Below are 18394 nucleotides of genomic sequence, written 5' to 3'. Positions count from 1 at the left end.
GTGGGCCAGGCCCTGGGCTGGCCTCCTGTCTTCTCTGGGAGAGAATTCAGACTTTGTCAGCAGCCACAGATCAACTGCCTCCCAGCCTCCAAAGTTGGGTCTGCTCCATGCCCCAGTTCACTGTGCCCCAGCGCTCACCACTCCCATGTCCACTCAGGCCCTGGCCCTCTGGCTCGGGGCCCAGGAGGCCTGAGCTGTGGGACCAGCAGCTGAAGCCTGCAGATCTTCGGCGTGTTGGACAAGCTGCCAGCACTTATCCAGGCAGGATCTCCCACCAGATGCCCCAGTCCCGGTCTCCTAATCAGTCACAGGCAGGCAGGGAGGGTGCGGCTGGGCTGGGTGGCCTGGACAGGGGTGCGGCTCCTCATAATCCCCATCCTCAGAGACGCCCCAGGTTCCGAGCCTCCTGCAGCCTCTCGTGGCCCAGCTGAGGTAAGGGGGCGGCAGAGGAGGGGCTACCCTGGGTGTCACATGGCTGGATTGGGAGCCCTCATGGCCCTGGCCACTTCTCCCATGTGACACTATCTCACAGGCTGTCTGATCATTCGGTTTCTCCTCTGTAAACCAGGACCAAACAGCTCCAAGTTCCTGGGTGGGGGTGCTGGGAGGGTTCCAGGCAGTGGTCAAGTCTAGGAGAGCCTTCCTCTGAAGACAGATTCCTGCTACTTAAAAACAGCAGGGAAAGGAGGCCCCAAAACGGTGGGAAAGTGCGGGTGACTGAGTCTGATGCCCAGACAGGCTCCTAGTGCCAGCAAGAGGTCTTCAGGGGGAGGGGACAGTGCCTGGTCCTGCTCCTGAAGGCTGATGACGGGGTGCTCCTGTCTATCACCAGGATATTGGGGTCTGTAGTTTTTAGGCCATTCACCTCTGATAAGGTTCCCTCCATACGTCCCAGCCCCTGTGGGCGGGGGCATTAAATGGGTCAATGTAAAACGTATGCAGGAGGTGCTCAGTAGTTGTTGCTACTGGTGTTAGGGTATTACACCCCAGAGCAGAAGAGGCAAGGCCCACTCCTGATGATCAGATCAGACGCCTGAAGCCTCTGGCTGGTCCTCCAGGGCCCAACTTCCTACCTAGCCCACCTGTCTCTGGGGCGGGTGTGGGGCGGGTGAGAAACCAGTGTTCAGAGGGGCCAGCCTGGGGTGGGGAGGCAGCTCTTTCTGGAATTAAACATGGGGCATAGGTGTCCTTTCACCCTGGGAGGGTGGGGGACCTTCAAAAGCCTGGGTCCCTCAGATGAGGAAACCGGGGAGGTTCAGCCACTGTGGGAAGGTGGAGGGATTGGAAGGCAGGGGTGTTGGGGTGCTGCAGACGGACTGGAGGGGGCACAAAGACACTGTTGGAGGCCACAAGGATGCCGCAGGAAGGGACAAGGACGCTGCGGAAGTTGGGAGGAGCAAGGAGGCTGTGGGGGAACAAGGACGCTGCGAGGAAGGAAAAACAAGGAAACCACGCGCGCCTGCCCCGGGCTCCGGGGACAGGAACGTTGCCTGCGCGGAACGCTCCGGCAAGGCCGGCGGGCAGCCCGAGCGCCTTTGGGGGCCGGACCGTCGCGCGGCAACGTTGGGAGCCGGCGGAAATGGGGCTCGTGTCCCGAGGCACCGCCACAGCGGGGCTAGCACTGCGGCTGCTGTCGTCCGCTCTGGCCCGCCCAACGCCATCCCCAACCTCATCCCGCACCCACCGCCCGAGGGCACGGCTCTCGGGAGCAGCCGGTGAGCATTCGCGGGGAGGGCTGATGTCCGTGCGGTGTGACCTTGGGGAGCCCCCCCCCCGGCGCCTCCCCCCGGCCCCAGGCCCGGGGCTGTGGACCCCAACTCCCCTGTCGCGGCGGGACCAGGCGCCGGCGAAGGAGCGGAAGGGTCCCCCGAAGCCTTCCCCCCGGGCCGGCGCAGCCCTCTTGCCACTCGGAGCCTCTGTTTCAGCATCAGTAAAACGGGGCCGCCACCGGCCAGGAGGGCAGTGAGCGGCCCCCGCGAGCTCCCGCTCCCAGGCCCCCTCCGGAGGCCGTTTCCCCAGGGCGGATTGTGACCGGGCCCTGTGGGTGCTCTTGGTGGGGAGGCTGGGCCCAGCACCCTGTGAGGTGAAGGGCGCCCGGCCAGGCGTTCCGGCTGCTGACCCACCCAGCCTGGGTCTGGCTGTGGACCCTGGGGAAGGGCATTCAGGGTCAAGGACACCGGCTGTCAGCACTTTGTATTGGTCCCTGACTGCAGTGAAGGGCGAACAACAGAATCCTGGACTCATGGCCATGCTTCTGAACCAGAGGGGGAGAGGCACTGTTCACAAAACATGGGAAATGCATTTTTTAAACACAGACAGCATGGGGTAAAAACTAGTTCTTGTGAGCTATTGAGGAGCCGTGCCCGGGAGGCTTCTCGGAGGAGGGTTGGTTGCACGCAGCGGTTCTCAACCTGTGGGTCGCGACCCCTTTGGGGGTCGAACGACCCTTTCACAGGGGTCACCTAAGACCATCGGAAAACACATATATAATTACATATTGTTTTTGTGATTAATCACTACGCTTTAATTAGGTTCCATTTGTAACAATGAAATTGGGGGTCACCACAACATGAGGAACTGTATTAAAGGGTCGCGGCATTAGGAAGGTTGAGAACCACTGCACCAGCGAGATGCCCCTGACCAGCCATACCGGGGCTTTGTCCCGGAATCAGCTGTGCAAAGGATGAGGGCGGGAGTGCAGCTCTACCTCATCAGGTAGACTGGCCTCTGGTTCCGAGGGGCGAGCGTCCCAGAGGTCCTGGCTGATCTGGGAATGGACTGTTTCACAAGGGAACTTGGTGCCATTTCTAACAGGGAGGCTTTTCTAGGTATGGGTCCTTGTTTTTGTTGTTTGTGGGGTGTTTTTTTATTAGTCTTTAAAGGCGTGCATGTTGCCCAAGTTACCGCCCTGCTTTCTCCGAATCTGCACCGCTGCTATCGATCGCCTGCTCTTTCATCTCTTCCTGGCTGTCTGATCTGAGCAGACTTCTTTGTGCTCCTCACTCCCAGAGGCTGAGGTGGGAGCAGGGATGGGAATTTGCTCCATAATCTGTTAAGAGTTCTTTCTCACTGCCCCACGGATAAGAACATCAACTTCTGCTCTCCGCTCTTTCTTAGACATGAGGAGCTGCTGCTTTTTTCTTTCTTTCTTTCTTTCTTTTTTTCCCGGTAAACTTTGTAGATGAAGCACAATGTGTACAAGGCGACAGATTTCCCCGCAGTGAACATAGGTGTAGTCAGTTTCCCTCAGAGCACCTGCCCGCCATTGGGCCAGTTGTGCTGCTGCTTCTACAGTGAACCCCCACCGTACCCCCACTTGTAAGTGGCCACCTAGTTGGAAGAACACTTCCCAAAGGAGCAGTTTTCCTTAGCTCCTGGGAAAGCCGGCCCCACGAAGGCTGTGATGGTGGCATTTGGCTGAGCTGGTGTGTCCTGACAGGCTGGCACTGAGGTTTGGACTGTGCTGGCTGGTCCCCCGGGGTGGTTGTCAAGCCAGACACACCAGGTCCCTCACAGGCAGAATCGCTCTGTCCTCTCAGGAGGGCAGTCCCTGCAGAAGGCTCAGGAAGACCAGTTGGCTCTGGATGCCCTGGATGATGGCCATGGGGATCTGGCTCCAGGCGGCTACACTGTTGCCTGCCCTCACTGGTCACTGGGGGCGGAGCCTTTGGACTCAAAGGGGCCCTTTCAGCTGGAACCCATAGCTGTGAGAGTCCCTTTTCACAAGCTGGCTGGGAGAGGCCTCGACCCTCCAGCCCCAAGCTGGCTACCTGCAGGGGAGAAGGGCAGCTGCATCAGTGACCTCTGAAACCCTGGGCATTTGTGTCTGTGTGAGGCCCCCCAGTGCCCCCTGGTCCTCAGGAAAAGGCTCCCTGTGCCTCCCAGTGTCACACTGCCCCAACATGTGTGTGTCTCTTCCCCTTATCCCCGAGGGCCTGCGGAGCCCCAGGCTCAGTCCAAGGCCTGCGTTTTCTCCCTCCAGTAGGGGCTCCAACTTGGGGGTCTTAGCTCAGGGTGGCTGCTCTGCCCTTTATGCCGATGAGGTGGGGGCCACCAGTGTCTGAGAAAGGGCACACCTCAATATGAATGCCCTCAGTCCATGCTGGGGGAGGTCCTGCTGGGTCAGGCCCCATCATGGAGGGGCTCAGGTGGAAGAACGAGGTGATTGCTGAGAAACCCTCATCCCCAGGGAGCTTGCTTCTGGGCAAATTAAGGCTCAGGGTCCCACAAAATTCCCACTTGGGGCTGTTCTTGTTGCTCAGAGGCCATGTGAGGGTAGTGAGGGGCCAGGAAGGCTGGTGTCCCTCCTCCTGAGAGAAGATGACGGTGTCTTTCCATTCCCCAGGGCTAGTGAACTTCTCCCACCCCCACTTGTGATAGCCACACGGTTGGAAGAATACTTCCCAAAGAAGGTGCTCAGCTGTGACGAGAGGAAACACTCCCCTGTTGGGAGCCCTTCCCTGAAGTGGCGGGTGGATGGGGCTCCCAGGGCAGGATGGGCATGGCTATAGCTTGAGGGTCAGGTGCAGGCGGAGGCCCTGTGAGAGCTGAGCCTGTTCTCTGAGCACTGAGCCTCCTCCAGGAGGCTCACTGGGCAGGGGGGTGGGCTCAGGTGACCAGGCACATTTCTAGGCATCTTCTGGGGTGTCTGCACCAGTGCCCACAGCCACCAGCAGTGTGCGCATGTCTGGTTTCCCTCAGCCCAGGAGCAATTGTTTAAATGTTCATCTTTATTCTTGCTAGCTTAGTAAGTAAATCAAGGTTGTTTAGAGTTTTAATTTGCATTACTTTAATTGTCAATAAGACTACATTTTCCCATGTGCTACACATAAAAAACTAATCAGTGTCTTTAAAAACAAAAGTTAAAACCTTTTGTTTATCTTCGAAACCCCTGTGAGTGGTACTGAGCAGGTCATGTAATTGCCTGCTTGTCTCTGAAATGGGGGAAAGCATTGACCTGCCTTGGGATGGGGATAAGGGGTGATTTGGGGCCTGTCTCACAACAGCCCAGCAGTGGTCGGCAAACTGCGGCTCGCAAACCACATGCGGCTCTTTGGCTCCTTGAGTGTGGCTCTTCCACAAAATACCACGTGCGGGTGCGCACGTACAGTGTGATTGAAACTTCGTGGCCCATGCACAGAAGTTGGTATTTTGTGGAAGAGCCACACTCAAGGGGCCAAAGAGCCACATGTGGCTCGTGAGCCGCAGTTTGACGACCACTGGCCCAGGGCAAAGGGAGGGCAGCGCCCATGGGAGATGGACAACCGGGGACCCCCCCACCAGCCTCCGTGGCCAAACCCAAAACTGGGTTACTCCAACCAGTGGGCTTTGGGCCCATCAGAGTGTTTGTGCCACACGTTGGCCATGGCCTCTAGACACAGGGATGCCAGCCCCCTGGGGCCATGGAGGCTGGTATTGGTGGCGGCAGCAGCTCTGAGCTGAGCCTCTTCCCTCTCTTCCAGTGTCCCCAGCATGGTGCTGAAGGCTTTCTTCCCCACGTGCTGTGCCTCAGCAGACAGCGGCCTGCTGGTTGGACGCTGGGTCCCCGAGCAGAACAGTGCTGTGGTCCTGGCCGTGGTGCACTTTCCCTTCATCCCCATCCAGGTCAAGGAGCTCTTGGCCCAGGTGCAGCAGGCCAGCGGAGTAGGCGTGGCTGTGCTGGGCACCTGGTGCCACCGTCGGCAGGAGCCCGAGGAGAGCCTGGGCCATTTCTTGGAAGGCCTGGGCGCCATCTTCTCCCACGAGCCCTGGCTCCAGCTGTGCCGGGAGCGGGGCAGCAAGTTCTGGAGCTGCAAGGCCACCCACCGGCAGGTGCCTACCTCCCCTAGTGCCCCCGGCGAAGACCAAGTCATGCTCATCTTCTATGATCAGCGCAAGGTGCTGCTGTCCCAGCTGCACCCGCCCACAGCCCTGCCTGACCACCAGGCTGGGGATGCCACGGCCAGCACTAGGGGCCTGGCTGCTGTCTTCGACACAGTGGCACGAAGCGAGGCACTCTTCCGAAGTGACCGGTTTGATGAGGGCCTCGTGCGGCTGAGCCACTGGCAGTCAGAGGGAGTGGAGGCCAGCATTCTCGTGGAGCTGGCCAAGCAGGCCTCGGGGCCCGTCTGCCTGCTGATGGCCTACCTGCTGTCACTCATCTCAGCTGCCAGCACCTGTCGGTAGGTACCCCTGAGGCCAGGATAGGAAGGAGTCAGACTCCTAAGTCCTAGGCCCACCCCCTCAGTGTGAAGGCCCAGGCAGTGTCATTTGGAGGCTCATGGCTGTCCTCCACACTTCAGCTTTCCCATATTTCCTCTCCTGGTATCTCAGAGGGCGTCCTGGTGGTGGCTGCTGTTCTGGTGCCCGCACTCCTGAGGAAGAGCCACGCTTCCTGGCAACCTCAGCGATTGCATAGGACCCACAGGGTAGGGGTACTGGGGGAACCTCAGCTCCAGCCCTTGAGGGAGGTGAGACAATGGACAGACTGGGTTGTTGCTGGCTGAGGGCTTGTGTACCCTGCCTGGGAGTTATTCATCCTCCTAAACCAGTGATGGCGAACCTATGACACCTATCACCTCTGACACACGAACTCATTTTTTTGGTTGATTTTTCTTTGTTAAATGGCATTTAAATATATAAAATAAATCAAAAATATAAGTCTTTGTTTTACTATGGTTGCAAATATCAAAAAATTTCTATATGTGACACAGCACCAGAGTTAAGTTAGGGTTTTTCAAAATGCTGACATGCCGAGCTCAAAAGGTTCGCCATCACTGACCTAAACACATTAGGACCACCCACTTCCCTGTCCCCGGCACCAGCAGGAGAGACAGCCCTGGAGGCTGTGGGGGGTGTATCCACTTCCTGACAGTCATGGGTGTGGTGGTCTCCAGCCTTGGCCGCTCTGGAATCACCTGGAACACTCCTGGCTGCAGGCCTGGCCAAGGGATTTATAAAAGCCCCTAAGGGCCCTGGGGAGTGTGGGGCAGCACCAGGGAGTTCTGGCAGGGCTGTAGGGGCCCCTCTTGCTGTGATAAGCCATCTCTCTGGTGGGGGAGCACTCCCTCCCCTTAGGTCTAGGGGTTTAAGTTGTCTGGTTTGGGGACTGACCTTGCCTGCTCATCAGGACAAGGGCCTGTTCTGGCAGAGAGACCTTGGCAGCTGTGTGTGGACACGCCTTAGATTGTGGAGGCTGCAGGGATGGGGGGTTTCAGAGCTTCATGATTCCCTTGGAATGAAGTATGTCTGGGCCTAGCTACAATTTTGGGGAGAGAAGGTTCTTAGCTTTTAACAGCTTTCAAAGGACCCAGGAAAGGTTAATAACTTCTCATGTGCCCCAAATTTGGATTAACCCATCAGTCAGATGTTGGTCAAGGACTGGTGGTGGGTATGGATGAGTCATGGCCGTCACCGTGCAGTAGTGAAGCCCCTTGTTTCCCCCGGGGCAGGCCCAGGGTGCTGTTGGGGCCTAGGCTGCCCAGGGCTGGTCTGAACCCTGGGAAGACTGCTGTGCAGGCAGGGGTCTGTGCACACAGCGCGAGGCCACCTTCCATTTGATTGGAGTTGATGGGGAGGGGGCAGGAGGTTTGCTGAACCCGTTTCATTTCTTTCTCTCTTTTTTAAATCTTTTTTTAAAATATAGTTTTGTTGATTTCAGAGAGGAAGAGAGAGAGAGATAGAGATAGAAACATCAATGATGAGAGAGAATCATTGATCGGCTGCCTCCTGTATGCCCCCTACTGTGGGGATCAAGCCTGCAACCCGAGCATGTGCCCTTGACTGGAATCGAACCCAGGACCCTCCAGTCTGCAGGCCAATGCTCTATCCCACTGAGCCAAACCAGTTAGGGCCATTTATTTCTTAATTTATTATTTTTTTCATTTTTTGGATTTGGTCATAGCTCATCGATTGGAGATGAAGCCTTTAAACTTTCAAGGTTGGACCTCTTCCTTCTGAAGAGCCAAGTGCGGCTTGTTGGTGGCTCTGTATTGTGCACCAGCCCTTTCTCTTCCCCTGCCGGCAGCAAGGTTGTGAGTGGAAAGGGGCTCTGGACATGGCTGAGTTGCAACCCAGCACTGTCTTCATCTTTGCTTGCAAGCGTGTCCCCTCAACGTTTGAATGTCTGTGGGAGCGTCTCAGTGCTTCCTTTGCCTGGAGAGAAGTCAGTCCCATTGGGAGTCCAGGGCAGCCCAGAGACCCTTGACGAGGATCCCCCATCCAGCACGGCAAGGTGCTGGGTGACAATACCGTGCTTTCTCTCCACTGCCGGGGTGCATTTGGCCTGGAATCAGCTCTTTGTGAGATGCTCGGGCTCCCAGTTAATGGTTGTGAATGTGCCATGAGCCCCACTGGGCTGCTTATCTGGGCCCTCCCACCCGTGTTCCCGCCCTGCTGAGTTCACAATGTGGCCATCGATGTTTGGTGCCACCAGGGACTCCGGCTGAGCCTGGCTTCCTGTCTGCACAGTGAGGCGTGTTGGTAACACTGAGGCAGCCCTTGCTCCCTGGCAGGCAGGAGAGCCCAGGAGGAGCTGAAGGCCCATCCATTTCTGCTCCTTCACAGGGTATTCAAGCTGTGGCCACTGTCCTTCATCTGCAGCAAGCTCTCCACGTGTGAGCAGCTCAGGCATCGGCTGGAGCAGCTCACGTTCATCTTCAGCACCCAGAAGGCCGAGAATGCCTCCCAGCTGATGAGGTTCGGGGCCTTCCCGGGATTTTCTCGGCAGCAGCCAGATGTGCCATAGGCTAAGCCCCTTCCCCATCCCCTTCTCTGCACCAGACCCATCCTCGCTGACCCTTTCTGGCCAGGCCACCCTCACTGTCCACTCCTTTTGGACCCCTCCTTCCAGGAAGGCCAACATGCTTGTCTCCGTGCTCCTTGACGTGGCCCTAGGCCTCACGCTGTTGTCCTGGCTCCATGGGAAAGACCGCATTGGGCAGCTGGCCGATGCCCTTGTTCCCGTGGCTGATGTGAGTTGGATGGGGTGGAGCCAGGTCTGGACTCCAGTCCCTGTTTCCGGGGGTGGGGGTTGGGGGGCATTCCTGGGGGCAGCAGAGGCCCCCTCAACCAGCTAGAGCAGCTCTTCCCCTCTACGTTTTGTGGCCACAAGAGCAATCCTTCTCACTGACCCTAGACCAGTTCCCTAGACCAGTTCCCTAGGAGCCGTGGAGACTTGGATCTGCCAGGTGCCCACCTCCCCACGCTGGGTCAAATTGCAGCTCCTGGCTTCTAGCTTCTCTTCCTGAAGGTGGTCGTGTGTGGGAGGCCACCTTGTGGTCAAGCCTTTTAGGGGGAGCCCACCTCCCTGGGCCTGGCCCAGTGTCCTAGGTTTCTGTTGCCGCCCCCAGTGCATGCCTTTCTGCTCTCCTGACTGCCTTTTGGGTTGGGACCTCTGCATGCTCAGCATCATGAATACCTGTGTGTTCAGGGCTGTCTGTGCGCAGTTGAGCTCTGGCCTCCCATCCTTCAGTGGTCACCTCGCTCCCAGCGTTGGTTCTGTAGTTCCCATGCTGAGAGCCAGAGGTACCAGCTCATCTGCTATGCTGCTGGACTTGCCCTGCACATCTGGGCAATGTTTCCAGGGCCCGGGTGCTACTCCCCTCCTCCCTGCCACATCATCCTTATAGGGTTCCCCCTGCTGCATTCAGCTTCTCTGCCTGCCTTCCTCAGAGCCAAAGACCCTGTCACTTCTGTTGGGAGCTTGTCTTCCTGGTTAGGGCAATCCCTCTGGCCTCTTAAGCTACCCACCGGCCTCTTCAGGGGCCTTCTGTGACTGAGGCCTGACTGGGTGGCCCTGTGGGCTCAGCCTCCTCTGGCCATCATCAGCGCCCAGCGTGGTTGTTTACTGGGCCTCATGTGGCCAGACCGGACTCTGTGGGCAGGAGCCCTCACAGGCTGAGTGTCCATGGCTTCTCAGAGTGGCCCAGCTTAGAGGAAGGAGAAAAGAGAGTCTGGGGCCTGGGAAAGAGGCTTGGCTACTTTGCCTGCTCTTCTGTGCTCTGCCTGTGGCCAAGTTCACCCTAGACCTCCTTTCTGCAAAACTGCTCAGAAATATAAATATTTAATTGAAAAATGAAAGCCTCTTCCTTCTGCCAAGCTCTTATCCTTTAAATATTAAATAAGCTCTATTTATAAAGAATGTTCTGTTCCCCTTCTCACTGCTCCTGATACGGCTGAGGCCTTCACACAGGGTTGGGAGAGGCCTGCAAGGCAGGTGGGGTTGGGGGTAGGGATGGTGGTGGTGGCATACCTCTGACTGTGATGCAGGGATGTCACTACTGTGGCCACAGCATTGGCTGAGAGTCCTCAGGGCCTGCCCACTGGAGCCGGCATGGCACAGGGACATTGGCTTTCCTCCTAGGGCAGCCAGGACACTCACTGGTCAGCTTCATTGCTTGCTGGTGAGGGTCCCTATGCTGTCTCGGGCCCTCACTCGACATTGATCTTGACTCTGGGTCCCCATGTATCCTTCCCTTTAGGGGACCCTCCCATTCTCCTATCTGCTACCTGGGCCCCTGACAGGCTGGATACCTTCTCCCTCACCTGAGGTCATCCACCCAGAGCAGGCCCAGGCCTCTGCTGTGGCTGGTGGTGGGGTGGGTCCTTGGTGGAGGAAGACTGGGTAGGCCCACAGGCTCCCCCTGCAAGGTTCACAGTGAGCCTGGGTCTGTCCCATATCCTGGAGTCTGGGGCTAAGGGCTTCTGTGGGTACAGTGGCCAGAGTGGTGAGATGGGACAAGGATGCTTTATTCTGAGGTTGATTCCCATCAGGGGCTACCTATCCAGAAGGCCAGGGACAGACTATTGGCATCATAGGTTGTGCCTCTCAGCCCCGAATCCCAGAATATCTGTGAAGAGGGGTTCCATGGCCAGACAAGTGTGGGAAATCCAATGTTCCCATCATGATAGAAGATGGCAGTCCAGACACCTGGAGAAGGGGGCCCGGGCTACCTCTGCCTGCCCAGACGGGCTGGCCCAGTTTGTGAACAGCATGCCCCTGTGTCCTCACAGTGGGTGGCCGAGGAGCTGCAGCACCTGCTGCAGTGGCTGATGGGCGCACCTGCCGGGCTCAAGATGAACCGGGCACTGGACCAGGTGCTGGGCCGCTTCTTCCTGTACCACATCCACCTATGGATCAGTGAGTGCTGGGGGTGGGTGGCCCATGGGACTTCCCAGGGATCCCTGACTTGGCTCCTAAAGCCTGTGCCCTCAGGGACACAGGCCCTGGGTGAGCAGGGCAGTGGGGCCCAGGCCTGGCACCATCCCCTTGGTCCCTGCTTCCTGCCCTCCTGGTGTCCAGTGTGTGTGGAGCCCAGCTGTGCTAGGCTGGCTACTCTGCTGAGGGATGGCTAGTGGCATAGTCTGTCACTCAGTTTCCAGAGGACTCAGGCACCATCCTCAGTGAGGACTTGTGGGGGACCAGGACCTTCTTGAGCACCCCCTCAGGGCTGACCCCCCTCCTGCCAGGCTACATCCACCTCATGTCCCCATTCATCGAGCGAATCCTGTGGCACATGGGCCTCTCAGCCTGCCTGGGCCTGACAGTTGCCCTGTCCATCCTGTCGGACATCATCGCCCTCCTCACCTTCCACATCTACTGCTTCTATGTCTATGGTGCCAGGTGGGTGTGTGCTCCCCACCCCTGTAGGCTGGCCCAGTGCAGCCCTCCATACCCTGGGCATCACAGACAGGCCCTGGGGTTGGGTGGCTGCGGGGGTGGTGCAGTACCCAGGCTCAGTCCTGATGGCGCCCATGTCCTGCAGGCTGTACTGCCTGAAGATCTGTGGCCTTTCCTCACTCTGGCGCCTGTTCCGAGGGAAGAAGTGGAATGTTCTGCGCCAGCGGGTGGACTCCTGCTCCTATGACCTGGACCAGGTATTTAGCAGGATGCAGGGAAGGGTGCACCCTGGCCTCAACTGGCCAGTGTGACCTCCCAGCTCCAGTCCAGCCAACCCCTCTAAATGGGCCTGGCCAGTGCAGCTGCGTGGGCACCATGAGGAGGCAGCCTGCTCCTGTCCTGCAGCTCACTTGCCACAGGGTCGGCATCAACCCCGGGGGACCTGGGGAGTCTGCAAGATGCAGAGTCATGTGGGGCCCTCAGGCAGTGCAGAACCTTATCCCCATGGGAGGTGGACCCTGCTCTCAAGAGGCTACTGGGCCCTAGGGAGTCAGTGATCAGCAGGCACTAGATGTGACTTGGCAGTGGGCCCTAGACATGACCCTAGGCACGGGACGCTGGAGGTGACCCAGGCAGTGGGTTCCTGGTTCTGACTTATCCCATTAGCTTGCTCAGACCTAACACATGGAACCTGAGTGCTGCCCTCCAGGGCGTGTCTTTTACTGCATGATTTTTACAACACTTTGTCTTTGGTGTATGTGGCTGTACACCTTACTGGCTCGTCCTCTCTCTGCCCCCAATTCCCGTGTGTCACTGAGTCTGGAGGGCATGCATTCATTCCCCCCCAGTGCTGGAGAGAGCTGTCATCAGCTGGCTTTCATGAGTTGTCTCAGGAAGCCAGTGTCCTACCTGCAGGCATCCCCTTTCTGCTCAGTTATAGGGTGGGCTCGGTGGGGAGGGAAGCAGGGGGCTGTCCCCAGTGTGAGCTCCAGCTGATGCCAAGGGTGCCTTTCTCCTGGCAGCTGTTCATTGGGACTTTGCTGTTCACCATCCTGGTCTTCCTGCTCCCCACCACGGCCCTGTACTACCTGGTGTTCACCCTGGTGAGCTATGGGGGACTCGGGGCATGACACCTGGCTGAGGGGCCTTGCCTGCAGTGCTTAGAGTGGTCACTGCCAGATGTGCCTGCCAGCCTTCAGTTATGGGCAGGCTGTAGGCCAATGGGGTATGGCTGTTCTAAACTCTCTGGGCAGTGTGTGCTGGGCCCTGGAGTGTATAGGGGCTCTACCCTGGGGGCCATCACCCACCGCACTGGGACACTTAGGTGGGTACAAGGAGGACAGGACCCAAGGTGGGCAGGTCATGGTGGTAGTCTCCCCATATCTGGCATGGTGGTGGGGACTCAGAAGGAGGGGAGCAGCACCTAGGTGACCTGGGCCGAGAGGCCAGTGATTCATTTCCCTGGATCAGAGCACCATCTCTTCTGACCTTGTGGGAGGGCCAGCCTCTCCTGCCTTCTGCTTCCCTGCCTCCTTGTGCTTGCGTCTCAGGTTTGGAACAGGATTAGGGCCCTCCTCAGAGTGGGATACATGCTCTCCCAAGGCTCTTGAGTCCCTGGTCACCCTTCACTGTGGCCCAGAACCCGTCAGACTGCTCTGCTCTGGCCACGATCCTGGCTCAGAGGCCCTGAGCACTGTCTGTGCTGCAGCTCCGGCTCCTGGTGGTCACTGTGCAGGGACTGATTCATCTGCTCGTGGACCTTGTCAACTCCCTGCCGCTGTATGCGCTCGGCCTGCGGCTCTGCCGGCCCTACAGACTCTCAGGTAGGTCTGTGCTGGGTGGGCAGGCACACACCTGTGGGCCCTGCAGAAACACCAACTGCACCATGTGTGCCTCCTGCCTGGAAGCGGTGGTGTGCATGGGATGGGTGGGAAGGGAGGACAGAGACCCCTGGTCCCAGGCCATCTGCTGGACCAGTTGCCTGCACTGAGCTGGAGGTAGAGGGCCCAGCAGGTGCTCAGGTGTCAGGGGTGAGATTTCCTTTTTTCACCCTGTTCTGTGACAAGTGTGAATATCTGCCCTGAGTCTGTCCACAGTGGTGTAGGTAGCACCTGCATGTGGCTCGGAGAAGATGTGTGCTCGTGTGGTTGTGTGGGGCTGTGTGTGCCTGCTGGTAACTCTCAATTTTGGAGGCAACATGCCAGGGTGGAAGATGCTGGGCTGGCTAGATCTGTGTGACAAGAATGTACTCCTACCTGGTACAGTGGTCTGCTGGGACAGCGCCCCTCATCCCAGCTGCCCCGGCCATCCCTTGTGCAAGTGGCTGCCCATTTTTATGCTGATACTAACCACTGGGTTGGCCACATGCATCTAAGGGGAGGCTGTCCCCACCAGTTGGTCATAGGGTTGTGGGTTGGTGTAGGGACTTTGAACACAGCACTTGGAGATTTCCAGCACAGCCCCTGTCCAGCAGTTGTTCATGTGGCCCCCAAGTTGACCACAATGCCCAGGAGGCCCTGACCCCAGTTTGTAGCTGGGCAGCTTGGGACACACCCAAGAGCTCATTATGGCTGCTCCCAGCCAGCTCAGAGCCAGAGGATGTGAATATGAGTGTTCCACGGGTTTTGGACCTAAAGTCTGTCTGCTGGATGCCCTTAAACCCTCTTTACAAGGCTCTTTCCCTACAGATGACCAGGCTAGGGACCCATCTACTGTGCTGCCCAGGTTCACTCAGCCCCCAGCCTACACCTCAGAATGCCAGGACAACACAAGTGGAGAGACCAAGTCTTGGCACCCTCCTCCCCCATACCCTGGCTCACTGCCAGAGTAGAGTTGTTTTAACTTCACATTAAAGGCCCCAGATGCCGCTGTCTCCTCTCTTCTTCCCTGAATTTGCCTTGGGCCTCTTCATCAAATAATAATTAGCTCCTATTTCTCTTTTCAAAAAACCTTCAGCCTGGGAATGCCCAGGGGTGGGTGTCCAAACTGCAGGCCAGGGGCATGGTAGGTCCCAGTTGGCCACACACATAGAATTTGGAAGACATTTAGATGCCAGTAGGACAGCCGCCACCCAGCAAGTGCCCGTTGGCTCCGTGGGAAAACCCACGTCTCATTTGGAAAACTGCACAGGCTGTGCTCCACTGCTAGCCAGACACTCAGTTTTTCCCTCAGTGGGTTTGTGCAGGAAGCTTTGATATTGGCCCAGCAACCCATTCAAAGAGGCATATGGGAAGGACAGGCGGGACAGAAGAGCTCAGGCAGCCCTCAGAGTGCTGCCCAGAGGTGAAGGGGCCTCCACCACCAGAGCTCCTCTGTCCACGCCTTTCTCTGCTGACAGAGGAGGAGGACTGATGGGGACTGTCTTCTGGGCCCTGGGAGCCCTGGAAGGCCACTGTCATCCTCAGGAACACCTGCTCTCCTTCTAGCTGGTGTGAAGTTTCAAGTCCTGGAGCATGAGGCTGGCAGACCCCTCCGCCTCCTGATGCAGGTAAGGCCTCTGTGTACCTCTCAACTGCTGTCTGTGGACAGATCTCTCTCCTTACCCCATGATGCTGCCCATGTTCCTGGGCAGCTGGGATCAGGCCCCTCTTTGCTGCCCTGGGTTTAGGGCATCATGGGCCCAGGGTAAGGTATAGGCAGGAGGGCCCAGCAGAGCTGAGGGGTACAGCCCAAAGGGAGACTTTCCCACCCTCAAGGCCTCTCTGCACCGTGACCTCTGCATGGAACCTTCCCCAGAAGGGCCCATGGACAAGATCCCCTGCACTGTCAGATGCATTTGGCTGTCTAGGGCTCCTGCCTACTTGGCTATGGGTCCCTGAATCCTGCCCTGGGCTCCAAAAGCTCTTGTTCCAGGCAGAACAGCACAAATTTGGTGAAGGCATCGGGACATACATCTCTTCTCTGTTGCACTTTTATCTGAAACAGTCTTGAAGCCCCAGGCCTTCAGGAGGGAGCAGGCTACTTGCCAGATGAAACCCCCCCTCCCCGCCCCAGATGATTCACTGGGTACCAGTGTTGGGTCCAGGCTGGTGGGGTTGGCCTGAGGGTCACTGGGAGAGGTTAGATGCGGAGGCAACTGGTGCCCTGTGTGGTTTTCTCATGTGAGGTGTGTCCCTGAGAAGGCTCCTGGGAGTTCCCTGAGTCCTGGAGTGGAGGGGTCTGCACTCTGCCAGCCCAGCCCACTCTCCTCCCTGCAGCCTGCTCAGAACAGGTCATTCCCTCCCGAGCTACTCATCCTACCCCATGGACCACAGGCAAGAGCACATCTGGCACAGAGCTGGCCCCAGGGAGACCCCCCAACCCCCTGTGTGGGCTTTTGAGGCCTAGAGAGCTCAAGCCCCAGGGAGTTGGGGGCTGACTGCTACCCTTGTGCTTCCAGATCAACCCCCTGCCCTACAATCGTGTGGTACACACCTACCGCCTCCCCAGCTGTGGCTGCCACCCCAAACACTCCTGGGGCTCCTTGTGCCGCAAGCTGTTCTTCGGGGAGCTCATCTACCCCTGGAGGCAGAGAGGGGACAAGCAGGACTGAGGTACCCGGCCACCAGCCTGCCAGCACCATTGCGCGACATGGTCAGCCCTCAACCCTGCCAGGGTGATGTTGACTGTCAGGTAGCATGTGGCCCTGCACTCTACCCTCCCTGCCCCCTGTTCATCTGGGACCTCTGCAGGCCCCACCGGGCCTTGCCTATCACATATCCTCCCAACTATGAGGTTGAATTTGAGGTCATAGGGGTGGCCAGCCTGGTCAGCTGGCCTGTGCTCCAAAATGAGCTCTGTTTGCCTCAGGACGCACTTCCAATCTGTTGTGATGGCACTGTTAGCCCAATGCCCTTCGCCCCCCAGGTCTACCCAGGAGCCCCACCCCCCTGACTCTCCTCAGACCCAGACCCTGTCCAGGAGGGATTTGCAGAGTCCCACCTCTGCCCACCATTTCCTTTCTCAGGGGGGGAGCTGACAGGTCTGGCTGCTCCCTGGTGGTCCAGCTCTGGCCTGGGTGGAGGGGCTCCTCCCAGGTTGCACTCAACACTTCCTGAGACTTTAACCCCCCAAGCATCTCCTTCCTTGGAGTGGCCAGTATGGGGGATCCAAGCAACCACTCCTGGCCCAAACCAACAGCCCCAATGAGACAGGACCCCCCAGGAAGCTGGATGGCAGTGCACCTCATGCCCTAAATTGCACAGTGTTACTTGTGATGCTCCCTGGGGAGATTGCTTTGCAGGAGGAGCCAACCACATGCCTTTGAGAATCCCTGTGTGAAGCCAGGCCATATGAGGTGCTCGGAGCTGCCTTGCTAGAAGCTGAGTGCCCACCCAGCCGGTGCCCTGTTCCTGCCACACGCCTGCCCTGTGTCCCTGCAGGAACAGCCCCTTTGGCCAAATCTTCCATCTCCCCTCACAGACTTCTTGCAGAAGCAGGCAGCTCCTGGGCAGATGCTTCTGTAGCCCCTGGGGAGGGGTCCTGGCACTCAGGCTGCATCTGCCTGCTGGCTGGCTACAGAATCTGTGTGGGTGTGAGCCACAGAATCCCCAGAGTGAGGAAACCTGGAGATACGGCATCACACACGTGCCATAGTCAGGGGGTAGGGGTGGGGGCAGTACTTCCTGTCCATTGTGGGCACTCAGAACTGTCCACTTCTGCCACCCACACTCCTTGGGTACCGATCACAGTGGGGGCCCCTATGGAAGTCCTCACCAGCCCAGCATCTGCTGGGATAGATCCTGGCTCAGTCTTTCTCTGATGTGACATTAAAGATTCATGTGTTTGAGTGTGATGCTCTGCCTTCTCATGTCCTGTGTGCAATGGGTCTGGGGGGCTTTCTTTTACTGGGGTGGTCAGACATCTGGTTCCCATTATTTGTTCTAAGATGACTACCACACCTTTTCTGGTGATGCCAAGATGGGGGCACTGGGCACCCTGTCTCTTGGAGCAGGACTCTGCAGGCCTGGTGAGTGGGTGTGTAGGCTATTGCCGGGAGCCGGTCCATCATTGCTGTTTCAAAGGACCTGGCATATATGACATACTGTTCTTAATATGTTTGCTCACCTTCTTGGCACTATGTGTTTTAACCAAGGTCACCTCTCTGAGAAAGGTTGTTTCCCCAGGTAGGGATTTTCCCCTGAAGTTAGGGAGGGAATAAAACCCCTCAACTAAGTGCCAGGCGGGTAATTAATCACTTTAACTACGAACAATCATGCTTAAGCTACATAATCTTTACTCCCTGGAATGGAGATAAGAAACGCCCTAACCTTTGTAATAGAGATTGATAGGATTGAATCAACTGATATAAATACAGATGTAACAAGACAGAACCTAGACACAGAACCTACACAGAACCTAGAGACAGAAGAACTTCGCTGGCGAGGACATGGCAAAAGGTCCTGGACAGAAACTGGCCACAGAACCTAGAGACAGAACCTAGCGAGAGAACATGGCAAAAGATCCTGGACAGAAACTGGTCGCAGAACCTAGAGACAGAACTTAGCAAGAGAACCTGACTGAAGATCCTAGAGACAGAACCTGGCTACAGAACCTGGATAGAACATGGCAAGAGAACCTGACTAGAACCTGGTGACTGAACCTGGCTGGAGAACCTGGACAGAACCTGGCTGGAGAACCTGGACAGAACCTGGCTGGAGAACCTGGAGAACCTAGCAAGAGAACATGGACACAGAACCTGCCTGGAGATCCTAACCAGAACTTCGCTGGAGATCCTGACCAGAACGTGGCTAGAGATCCTGGCTAGGCTGCTGATCAACTGAATGCTGCCTCTATTTAATTACTTCTTCGCTGACT

General features: G+C 57.4%; 1 protein-coding gene across 5 annotated transcripts; it reads left to right on the top strand.

The window, feature by feature from the left end:
- The first annotated feature begins 336 nt into the window (after positions 1-336).
- Positions 337-17372, top strand: PIGQ (phosphatidylinositol glycan anchor biosynthesis class Q). Of its 5 annotated transcripts, none has more exons than XM_036303108.1 (11): positions 337-432; positions 5463-6161; positions 8545-8676; positions 8831-8951; positions 10993-11119; positions 11449-11602; positions 11745-11856; positions 12622-12702; positions 13308-13422; positions 15025-15086; positions 15978-17372. In XM_036303108.1, the coding sequence occupies exons 2-11, from the start codon at positions 5473-5475 to the stop codon at positions 16128-16130; spliced, it is 1746 nt and encodes a 581-aa protein (XP_036159001.1). In that variant the 5' UTR covers positions 337-432; positions 5463-5472; the 3' UTR covers positions 16131-17372. The 5 variants fall into 5 exon arrangements, with proteins under 5 accessions (XP_036159001.1, XP_036159002.1, XP_036159000.1 ...); XM_036303107.1 differs by lacking the exon at positions 337-432 and adding an exon at positions 1543-1715; XM_036303109.1 differs by lacking the exons at positions 337-432; positions 15025-15086; positions 15978-17372 and adding exons at positions 1542-1715; positions 14287-14959.
- Positions 17373-18394: the final 1022 nt, after the last annotated feature.

The sequence above is a fragment of the Myotis myotis genome, unplaced genomic scaffold (assembly GCF_014108235.1).
Source record: "Myotis myotis isolate mMyoMyo1 unplaced genomic scaffold, mMyoMyo1.p scaffold_m19_p_35, whole genome shotgun sequence".
Classification (NCBI taxonomy): Eukaryota; Metazoa; Chordata; class Mammalia; order Chiroptera; family Vespertilionidae; genus Myotis; species Myotis myotis.
Note: the sequence above shows the minus strand (reverse complement) of the source record. Positions and strands in the feature narration are given on the sequence as shown.